The sequence below is a fragment of the Acanthochromis polyacanthus genome, chromosome 7, assembly GCF_021347895.1.
Source record: "Acanthochromis polyacanthus isolate Apoly-LR-REF ecotype Palm Island chromosome 7, KAUST_Apoly_ChrSc, whole genome shotgun sequence".
Lineage (NCBI taxonomy): Eukaryota > Metazoa > Chordata > Actinopteri > Pomacentridae > Acanthochromis > Acanthochromis polyacanthus.
This window is the reverse complement of record NC_067119.1, coordinates 29,261,363-29,272,910: the sequence shown is the minus strand read 5'-3', so window position 1 is coordinate 29,272,910 and position 11,548 is coordinate 29,261,363. Positions and strand designations below refer to the sequence as shown.

The window sequence follows — 11,548 nt, the reverse complement described above, 5'->3', positions numbered from 1 at the left end:
TAGACTGGATTTTTCAAAGCCAATCTAAAGTAAATGAAGTTGCTTTAGAAAAACTTTTAAAAAAATCTTTCATTTTTCTGCAAAATCTTAATCTGTAAAGCAGTTACATGGAGACTGAAACAAACTATTTTCCCCTACGAAATAAAAAGAAAAAATAAGGCTACATAACAAATGAAGCACTCAGGTGAAACTAAGTGTCTATAAATTGCTCGGTGCAAACGTTAAAATGATGTATAAACATTTGCAACCATGTTCTGGAAAAACGCTTCAAACGGCTTTCCAATAAATTCTCTCTCTTGATACTGAAGCTGTGTGTGTCACCTCCGACTGCAGAACAACTCAGACACAGATGTCAGCGATGTAAATGAGAGAAACAAAGCTGTCATGATTTATATGCTCAGAATCTGTGCGGTATGAAGTTGTAAACTGTTGCTTTATTTGCATGAGTAAACATCATTTCAAATGTTTATTGCTCCTGAGACTTTCAGGGGGGAGTGATCCTCTGAACCTCACTATCTGACAGGAAGGAAAAGGCTATTAACAATCCAGATTAGCAAGACCAGCACCCATCACACAAGCCCTATAAAAGCCTTAGAAACCCCTCCCTGCGGACGGCCTCGGCTGATAACGCCCCGTCAACTCGTGCATCAGTGCGAGCCAAAGTGGCACCGCTGACCTACACCTACTCTTATTGTATCTGAAATCACCGGTTTTCTGACAGTTTGTTGGATGTTTTGAGCTTGACTGGGTAATTTTTCATGCTATCACAAGCATCTAAATGACTGCCTGCGTGAGCTCTGCGTTTCCAGTGAGGGCACAGAGAATAATCTGTGTTCGCTACGCTGACACGATTGCAGTTAAGAGATGGAGAAGATGCCTTTCTAAAACAATCAATGTCATCAAAAAAAAATAATGGGAGTTCGGTGACCTTTCAAAAAGTCTTTATTTTTGTTCAGTCAACAACAACCTGCTCATAAAAAAAGATCCCCATATATCTCTTGAGGCATTGTTTGTATAAAAGTTCTCTGATGCTTGTTAGGAAATGTGTACTGTACAAAGATGCTAATCCCTTGAAAAACAACTGGAATCTAAAAATAAAACTGAAATACTGACTTAATTATAGATTCAGTTTGATCATTTTCAAAACACTTTACATGCATAGATTGAGCACTCTGAAGGCACATAAATTGTACTGCAGCATACAGTAAAGCAGTATGCTGAAATTACACAAATAATTACACGCGTTAAAATAAACCCTCTCTGTACACACTGTGTGTGCAAAACTATGGAAATATTACATTTCATGAATAGCAATAATTTAAATCTCAATAATGATTAGATTAAAAAGAAAATCTTCCAACACCTGAAATATCAAACTAAACTTGAGAAGCATTTAAGCTCGTACCATACAGCGTTTAGGGTTCTTTAAAGGACCAGGTTGAATTTTGGGGGGAAAATCTGGGAAAATGTGCTTTATTACTTTCTTGACGAGTCTCATCTGATCAAATACGTACCACTCTTACATCTGAGCAATAAACATGTAGCTGTGGAGCCAGCAGCAGGTTAGCTTAGCTTAGCATAAACACCAGAAACAGCCGGACCGGCCCAGTGTGACGCCAATAGAATCTGCCTTCCAGCACTTACAACACTTGCTAATTAACAAGTCAGATCTCATTTGTTTAAAAAAATGTTAAAAAGGACAATTTGTGGTTTTATTGAGCAGAACACAAGATGAGAGTGGTATCAGTGTCTCATCTCTCGGCAAGAACGCAAGTAAGTGTATTTCCCAAATATCAGATTAACTCCTTTAAAGGTGTACTTTGCTTTTCTGGAGAAAGATTGTAGATATTTAGCTAGTTAACATATTTAGATAGGATGTGCCCAGTCTGATTCACTGGGTGTAGACTATTCCTTTCAAGAAGGATTCTCCTCCCCGTCTCCTATCTGTGTATTAATGCTTTCGAAATGCCCATCACAATGGGAAGCAACAACAATCATCTCCACTTCCCATCCCTTTACCCCTGCCCTGTGCATGAGCATGAATAATCCCTGGAACACTTGAATAGTGTTGTGTGGATCGATCATTGTGCTTGTTTCCCATTCGCAGAGCCGGCACTGGATTATTTTTCAGCTCACACACAGGACGGATAGTTAGACTGTGAGGAGACATCCATTATATTAACTGAACTTGACAAAAACTGCATTGGTCTGAAATTGCATACTCCACCTTTAAGGAAAGACAGGAAAGACCTCCATCGAACACCGCCATCAACACGGCGTACTGCAGTTTGGAAGCATCGGTTACAGTTTTCAGTTCACCATAAACATCAAAACAAATGCACCACATTCAATAATGCCATCCAGTGTCTTAGAAACATCGTAGTTTAAGAAAATTGCTTTGATCATGACAGCATCAAAAAATAACTACATGTCAGCTAACAGTTACATTCTGTACATCATATTCCCTGCACTTAATCAAGTTTGACATGTTTCTAATGCAGCTTTTTCCCGTTCAAATATGGAATGCAGGTAAACAGCTTGGGGGGAAATGAGTCATCCAGTGTCACTCCACACGCACGTAAAAACAAAATATTGCAACATTGGTCATTCCTTTTCCCTGCGAGTGATTAAAAGAAAAATACACCATAGTATCGTTTCCTCAAGGAAAACTGTTTCATTACTGAATCCAAGGCTGTACCTAAAATCATACTGCATGCTCATTTTTGCACAGTAGTAGTACCCTCTTATGACAGTAACCTCACACATATCCTTCCTTGCGGCGTAAAAACTAAACAACAGTTATAACTTGAGAACAAAGGACTGCTTGGAATTATAAGTGATTTGCATCGGAGAGAGATTTCTCCAGAGGAACCCTCGCATACATCCCACGTAGACGGTCGGGCAATCTGTACCCGACCGAGGCGTTTCCACAATGCCACGAATGAAACTGCATTTTCACCACAGCCAAATCAGACGACTAATGACGCTTTAAGGCCTGTGCGTAGGTGTCGCCTTACTGGGGGGTGTGATCGTACGAGGGGAACATTGACTTTCGCGTCTTCGGGGGCGGGGGAGGAGGCTTGCTCTCGACTTTCATTGGTAGCGGAGGAGTAAACTGCGGGGAAGGAGAGTTGTTGTTAGGACTTCAAATACAAACAAAAACAGAATATTTTAACGTTTACTCGCCATTAAATATGCATTAGTGAGGGGGTGTCGTTTTCTCTGAGCAGACGTACCTCTGTGGAGAACCCCGGGTTGTCAATCTCGTGCGGGTGTTTCTTCGGAGGCATGGGTGGGGGAGTCCCTGGGGTGTCAATGGTATTGGCATCATTGTCACTGAGAAGTGATGAATAACCTGCCACGGGAGAGAAGAAATAAAAGCTTTTCAGACCGCATGCATCTGTGAATATGTGTGTGTGTGTGTGACCTGATTAGGGCTACAGAGCAGAATGTGCTTACACAAGGTTAGTCGGCATGATACTCCCCCTTTTTCTGTGAGCAAGGCATATTTTTAAGAGAAAATAAAGTGATGACATACAGTGCGGTGTCTGTCAGAGCGGCAGGTTGCTACGTACTGGAGCTGCGCAGTGTGTGCGGTGTGTGTGGAGAGGAAGGCAGCGGGCTGAGAGGGTTGGACAGGCTGAGCTGGGATGAAACACCCTGGAACAGTGAGAGGGTGAGCCGTCGGTCCCCTAATTGTAAACTCTTGGGTCTCTGCTGCTTCTCTGGAAGAGCCTGGAATGAAGGTGGAAAACAAGATACCGGCTTCCATGTAAAAAAAAAAAAAAAAGTCTAAAACAATGGAGCTGCTCCCAATTCACAAATGACAGAAATGTAATATTAGAATGATACGGTCTTATATAAACACCTGAGTGGAAGTGAAAGAAAAACAACACAGATATAAAAATAGCTCTGGCACGTAAAACCTCACCTCATCCACATCTGACTGCCTCTCCAGCAGGACCTGGGACTTGCTCACACTCCACTCCTTCCGGTTCTTTCTAGCAATCCTGTTGTCCTCCTCTGAGCGAGACAGAACAGAGACCCTGCGATCGCTGGGATGGGACAACAAGGAACTGTATGTGAATGACCAGAGGCAGAGAAACAGATGCAACACAATCAGAAAGAGAAACGGAGCTATTTTTGGAGCAAAGAAAAAGACATGTACTTGAAATAAACACAGTGAATCGAGAAGGAGACAGGGTGAAAAGCTAGAGTTTGGGAGGCAAGCAGAGGATGCAGGGACTGACTCTTGGGAGGAAATGCACGAGGGTCCGTCTGAGGATGCAGAGCCGCTGGAGAGGCCTGAGGAGGCGTTAGAGAGGGTTGAGACAGTGGACATGCGACGCAGGGTGGAGGACAGGATGTAGGGCATCACCACCGAGCCCACGCGACTCTTCTTCCTCTCGGTGAGAGAGCACGGCTGGGACACACAAATGGGATTAAGCATCATCGGGGAATCTTGGCAGGGGAGGAGCACAATGACAGGCAAAACACGGGTCGCAATAGACTGCCTAAAGGAAGATTTATGGTCCTGCACTAATATAATGTACACTCTGCTTTGAATGAGAATCGTTTGATAGGAAGGCAAGAGGGCCAATAGCTTAAGCTGGCACCCTCTTACATTAAATTGAGTTTGCAGTTGGCAAAATACCAAGGTTATGACGCCATAATGCTTCTCCACTTTCTCCCGAAGGTCTTGGAAGCAAGTAACCAGACGATTGTGCAAGGGCTTCAGCTGCTCTGTCGTCTTCTCCCCGTGGATGCGAATTCCATCTGCCAAGACGGGGATCTGGAGGGAGAGACGAGCACTTAAGTCAAACAAAACGTGCTCTGCTTGAGGCCAGTGTCAATGACAATGATGGTGAAAGGATTTACCTGCAGGGCGATGAGGTGTTTAAGGACCTCGATGCGTTCGTGGTCGTCTGGGTGCTCTTGGATGTAGGTGTCTGTAAAGAACGCCTGCAGAGGATGAAAACAGGATGAATATTGGGCAGCTTTTTACGCATGTTCAGTTATAATTTAGCCGCAAGCAACAGGGAACAGGCTTCCACAGCATGATAAAGAAGCCACAGCGGTTCCCTTATGAATACAATGTTTTAGCACAACAGGCTAGAGGCCAACCAGAAGTCCTGTCTCTAAAAAACAGGATTTACAAATTCATTCATTAGAGTTTTCTGCTCTTTATCGTCTATTGGCGTAGTTTGGCAACGTTTAATAGCATGGTATTCCTTTCCAAATCAATTACTTTGGATCTCACTGTGCGTGCAACATGAACCTGATTCAGCAAACAGCTAAGATTTAACAAATACAACGCAGTCTCCAAGGGGAGGGGCACCGCATCTATTTTGGTGCTGCTCCTCTTGCATAATGAATTAAAGAGTGGTTTCAAACACGTTCTCTACAAATGTAATGAATTACAAAAAACAGTAAAATATCAGGCGGTTTGAGTGTCTGCATGTTCTCCCTGTGCCTGCGTGGGTTCCAACCAAGTGCACCGGCATCATCTCACCGCCCAAAGACACGCTGACGATATCTGGCGATTCTAAATAGGCCGTAGTTCTGAGTGTGAATGTGAGTGTGCTTGGTGGTTTGGTTCTACGTGAGGCCCTGTGATGGACGAGCAAACTGTCCAGTGTGTCCTTTGCCTTTTACCCTAAGTCAGCTGGGATAGACTCCAGCCCTGCGACAGGATAAAGGGGTGAATAGAAAAATCAATAGATGGACTGAAATTTCATTCTTAGCCAGCATAACAACACGGTTCTGTTTGACCTTCTTCGACTGCCCCGTTTTTGTTTGTATAATATCTGGCTGACTGAACTCTTACACACGAGCTCAGTGGGGGCTGCAGGATGATTTCCAGTCATCAATGAATCAAGCAATAAACACAGATTACAATTTAATGTGCTGGTGTCTACAAAATGAAGTTCTAAATATATTTGCTGTGCTCCAAGCATCGTGACCACCCCTAGGTGAGTTTGAATGACTAAAATTAGTAAATACATTTTGCATATGACAGCAACAGTGTTTATTTAGTACAACAGATTAAATATCAACATTATTTTTGATATATTCTGCAACTATCCTATATTAAACAAGAAAAGCACTCAGAGAGTACTGTACTCCGGCAAGGCTGCTCAATCGCTGTATCATTTCTGACGGCTAAAATCTTGAACACATTTGTGGCAGAAATCACAGCAACATAGAATGTGGCCATTTAATACAGATGTACCCACAAACAAAATGACCTTGCGCTGAGCACAGGCGTGTATATGTTATGTACGGATACTGAATCGTGTGACCTAAATATGTAGCGGGCGGCGGAAATTGATGGGACTCAGAAACACCCCCACAATTTAATCAACTGTTCCTCGTATGTTTACCGACGGATAAGTCCTGATAAGGCCACAACGGACGATTTGTAGTAGGATCACAATCATGTGATCTTCAGCAGGCAGCTGATAGTATATTCAATTGTTGTCATGGTTACAGTGATGCCATGCGGCTATCTCGCAATGATACAGAAATCTTTAACAAATCTGTGGATCCAGACTATAAGCTGCATCACTGCCAAAATCTAATGAGGTGGTCCTTGTGTCATTTCTGACCTTCCCTGAAAATTTCATCCAGATCCGTTGGTCTGTTTGTAAGTTATGTTGTGAACAGACAAACCAACGCCGATCGTCACACAACTCCGCCGAGGCTCCGCTTCCCTGGCGGAGTAGCTTCACTGCAATAACGTTATGGTTGCTGTGTTCTTTTGTGTTGTCTTTGTGCCCATGTTTGCATAGTTATATCAATGCATGTGTGTAGTTGTGCTCAACATTTGCCTCCAGGGAAACTGAGGGTCAAGAGTGTCCAGCACCATTATTTTTACAAGTCAATCATTTATAGGCCTAGCGGATAGTTGAATTTAATTTTTGGCATTTTCCAATTATTACTATTTTTTTTATTAACTAATTCCTGATAAAATAAATTTCACTGCTCTGTCTAGTCGAATAATTGTCTGCCCACAGTACTGTCTGACTGGGTACATGGAGGATTGGCCGGTAGACAGAAAGAAAAATGAATAAAAATGACATAAAAGTAATTTGTTCCTATGCTTATACTTTATCTATCCTTAGATTTTTATTCATCTAGCACACTTATTACCTCCAGCTTGTTCTATTTATAGACTAAACATGTTCATACCACCTTCATAATCACCATTAATTGTATTGCGCCACTACACCTGATGTCGTCTGGTTAGCATTGTGATATGAGCATTTAGATCAGCCTCACAGCACAGTGTGCATTTTGTCTAGCATGTTACCACTGCCAACATCAGCAATTAGCACTTCACTTTTTCAGTGAGATTTCCCATGATGTTAGTGATTATTTGCTGCAAAAAAAAATTCGTTTCTGTTTCAAGTTTACTCCAATAAGACCCTAACGACCCAGTTAAATATTGCTATTTGTTTCTACACGTGTCTGCAAAGAAAGCACAGTAATTGAAAAGTCAGACCTTCTCATAGTTGGAGAATCCGCCCATGACAGCGGGATCAACAATGCCACTGAGCATCATGGACAGTGGGTTGATGGACAGAGAGCGATCACAGGCTTGTTGCTGCACGAGGTTACTCAGCTTCTCATTGGCCATCTCCATGGTTTCTATGGCGTTCTCTAAAGGGCTGATCTCCTCCTGCTCAGCAGAAAACAATTGCATGAGCAATGATCTTCACATGAGAAATATTTCAAGACAAAGAAACTGTGAAAAGAACAGAAACAACACAGTGTAATCATCAAAGCTGCTTCTTACCACTGAGACAGATTTGACTTCAAACCATTTGAGAATCCCCGGGAAGCGATAGGCGGTAATGTAAGTCGTTCTCTCAATCCACATGGTCTGTAGGGCAAAATAAATATCTATGAATTACTACAGGGTGACATTTTTGTGTCTTTATTCATCTTCAGAGTGAAGTATGTGTACACACAGGGTTGCTCTAAGTATTTTTTTAAAATTTATGGTTGTGTACTTACACATATGAGTTTAGTGCTTTAAAGTAAATTCAAAAAGTACTCACTGCAAATTCATTGTCTGGGTCCTTTTCACCTTTCCTGAAGGGCCTGGAGTACTGGAACTGGTCCACTTCATTGGTTCTGTAATAGCTGCAAGAGAACAGGAAAGGACAGCACTGAGCTAGCGCCTTGCCCAGAGAGCTATAAATCCCAGGATATTCACAAGAAAATAAATCAGCCTTTAAGTGTTCTGTTACGCACTTTAATATCTGCTCTGGAACCCCCTTGTCTTTAAACTGGTGCGGCACAGTGAGAACAGGCTTGACAGTAAAGCACTGGATGTCTGTGAAGTTCAGCTAAGGATAAAAGAAGGAACAGTGTGGCAGAGCAGAGATAAATTATACTGAATCTGATTTTTTTTTTTAGATCTGCAATTGTCAAATAACTCACAAAGCCTCCAGCCAGGTTTGCCACTTTGTGAGGCACAGTGGCGCTTTAGGCTAAATGCTAACATGAGCCCGGTCACAGTGACAGCGCTAACATGCTAATGATCAACATGTTTACCATCCTGGTCTATTGTCTTGATATTTGCTAATTAGCAATGAACACAAAGTGGAGCTGAGGCTAATTAGAATGTTAATTTTTGACGTCAAGCAAAAATATTTGTGCACGTTTAAAAGTCTCAAACATTATGTTCCAGTTTATCCTGAGTGTACTAAATTTTGTGAGACTTCATCAGGACATTTCACTCACAATCATAAATAATTATCTCCTAGTCTTCGCTTGAACCATGCACCAATTATGTCAAAACCCTGTCATGAACACACGATGCGACGTTAGTATCACTATGCCTGCCATGGTGGTTACCGGCTTAATTTATGTTTTGTTTGGGTAAAAGTTGGTTAAATCTGCCAAATTTAATGGAGACGGGAAAAGAGGCAAAAAAGAGGAATAAAAAATGTAGTGCGGTGGCTCTGTTTGTGATGGTAGTCACACAACTGTGATGGTGACCCTCAGCTCCACAAGTCATAATCTCAGACACTGAGCAAAGAAGAAGACACATAATTGTGTCTCAGGAAGAATATCTCTCTTTCTCATTTTTAAAAGGCAAATCAACATTTAATATAATAACTACAGCTGTTAAATTTCTGCTTCATGCAGTCTAAACAATATGAAAGAAGAAAATAAAGCCAGCACACATTACAAAGTTTGAATTATTTTCACTAAACATATTATTGCAGATTGCTTTGCTGAGGCTCGAGTTCACACTTTACATTTTTTGTCTCTATTGTCTGTGAAGCAGCTTTTTATAAGAGAGCATTACTAGAACTTTTGTCTGTTTCTTGAAGTACAGAGCGATCCAGAAAGATTCCTTTTTTTAAAGATCCCATAACTTGCTTATTAACCATAAATGAAGTTATGAATTGGGTCACAAGCCCAAAACTTAATATGTCTAAATACCATTACTCGGCACTGCAGCTCAGGTTCTCCCTGTGGGGTTCCGTTTTCTTCTCTTTTGCCTTCCCCTACTCTCACATAACCAGATTTATCTCCACAGTGCTGTGTCAGTGCTGAAGAAGGGACCAGCTGGCATTTAAATGGATAATTCACTAAAAGTACCAAGTAGGTCAGAATTATTGTACAATTCTTAACTTGCTATTTTCAGTGTGGAGTTTGTTGTTGTTTCCTGTCGCAAAAGAGATTGTGAAAATTGTAACACAGAGATAGCCGAAGGGGAGGAAAATACTGCACAAAATGCTTCACAGAAATGGTAGATTTATACCTACAGTCTAATTCTGGTGAAGCAGACCACAGTTCTCCATCAGATTTGACTTATTTAACCGATTTTCAAAACAATCGGTAAGAAGGTAGCCTCCATAGCAACAGACGTAGCAGAGCATGTTCTTCAAATGATAGTGCCCCCATGCGACACCTTCACATTCTTTAAAGCCTTTGTCTGGCTTATTATTGAAGTATTGAAGGATACACTGTCCAGAGGAGTTGCTGATGTTGTCTTCAGGAGGCGCTGTGCTGGTCATCCGGACCGCATTTGGGAACTGAGAGAGCAGCTTCAGGCTGAAGTCTTCAAGCCACTCATACTCTTTGCCTCGGTAGATGAACATCTTGTTCTGCAGCAGAAGATTTTAGTGTGTAAAACGGGAAGTGAAAGTCAATGAAAAGACAGAATAATGATGGAGCTTATTTTTCATAATATATGAGAGGTGGGCTTGTGCAACGCTTTGACAGGACTGTGTTTATTCTGACATTCACTCGTGTCATCAAAAAGCCAATAACTTTTATCGGCATTATTGCACATTGCCCCCAGAAATTTTTCAAAAAGTCAGCTCACTGCATAAGCTTAGGCACATGAGGGGTTTCTAAGTCTCGATTTATTGAAATGAGTAATCATTTTCTTACCCTGAGGAAAGAGGGGAATCCAAGGCCATAATATCCAACAGCAAAGTACTCAGGTTGTGGCCGCATTGCATGCATTATATTTTCATAGAACTCGGCTTGTTTTTTCTGTTAGAGGAAAAAGCAGAAGAGAAGGCTGCAGAACATTCTGTATACAGTTTGCTGGAATTAGTCTTTTATAGTGGTTTCAAATTAAAGCCATTCATAATGATTGCAGATGAAAGAAGTCTCATTTTCTTTTATGTTATTTTCAGAAAAGATGTTTTGGAGCACAATTCCACTAAACAACTAACACTGAGAGACTTTATAAATAGATTCTTCATAACAAATTCAAACTAATGAGTTCGTTAAAACCCCTCTTTGAGTTGTCCGACCAGCTGCAACCTTGAACAGGCCGCCGCATCATTCTTGCCGTCAGACTAATTTCGCTTAGCAATAATGAAGCCCCAACAATAAAATCATCTGCATTTCATCCTATTTGTGATCAGCTTACAAAGCCAACTCCGTGTTTTGTTTGTAAGGCAGATTTATGATGCATGCATTGTCTTACCAGCAGCTGGCTCAGCTCCATGAAGTCAAACATGTGGCTCTCGTGCATCTTGGCCAGCTGTTTACCCAGCTCAATGGCCTTCTCCCACATCTGAGAAGACATGTGCATCACTCCGTTAAGAGGTGGACATAAAACGCGGACATAAAAACGCCGTAGCATAAGCTGAACTTTTCCATCTGGCTCCCACTGCTGTCCTCAGAGATGCCCCGCCTCACAGCTTCAAGCGATAACAGCTGATGTGTAGTAACCAGTGAGAGATGTAAATACTATCGCAAGACATAGTGTTGGTGCTGGTGTAGGAGCTTATGGAACTTTCTAATGGGTTTCACTTTTACCTTTAAGGGTCTAATTCAAAGATTTTTCAGGCCATTTATACACAACTCTAAGACAACAGCTCACATGCAGAGCAGTTAATAATCACCTTTCCCTTGTCCAAGTAACATATGATCTCCTGGAACAGCCTCTCTTTCAGCTCCTGTTGGGTCCACACATGCTGCCTGTCTCGAGGGATCAGATGAGGCGCACAAGGTTTGTCAGACCACTGGGAAGCAAACAATCAGAAATCAGCACTCAGGTGAACATGTA

At 41.7% G+C, this 11,548-nt stretch overlaps 1 protein-coding gene across 3 annotated transcripts in view; it reads right to left on the bottom strand.

The window, feature by feature from the left end:
* Nucleotides 1–924: 924 nt before the first annotated feature.
* Nucleotides 925–11,548, bottom strand: part of dock5 (dedicator of cytokinesis 5) — a 38,664-nt gene continuing 28,040 nt past the window's right edge. For 2 of the 3 annotated variants that reach the window (XM_051950444.1, XM_051950446.1), the window contains exons 37-51: nt 11,385–11,504; nt 10,964–11,053; nt 10,417–10,521; nt 9,986–10,127; nt 8,260–8,341; nt 8,064–8,148; nt 7,799–7,885; nt 7,505–7,681; nt 4,879–4,962; nt 4,655–4,792; nt 4,251–4,423; nt 3,932–4,076; nt 3,576–3,735; nt 3,237–3,355; nt 925–3,115 (exon numbers count right to left, since the gene is read on the bottom strand). In XM_051950444.1, the coding sequence (XP_051806404.1) occupies nt 3,014–3,115; nt 3,237–3,355; nt 3,576–3,735; nt 3,932–4,076; nt 4,251–4,423; nt 4,655–4,792; nt 4,879–4,962; nt 7,505–7,681; nt 7,799–7,885; nt 8,064–8,148; nt 8,260–8,341; nt 9,986–10,127; nt 10,417–10,521; nt 10,964–11,053; nt 11,385–11,504 (1,809 nt within the window). In that variant the 3' untranslated portion in view covers nt 925–3,013. The remainder of the gene's footprint in view (nt 3,116–3,236; nt 3,356–3,575; nt 3,736–3,931; nt 4,077–4,250; nt 4,424–4,654; nt 4,793–4,878; nt 4,963–7,504; nt 7,682–7,798; nt 7,886–8,063; nt 8,149–8,259; nt 8,342–9,985; nt 10,128–10,416; nt 10,522–10,963; nt 11,054–11,384; nt 11,505–11,548) is intronic. The other variant, XM_051950445.1, reaches the window with a different exon arrangement.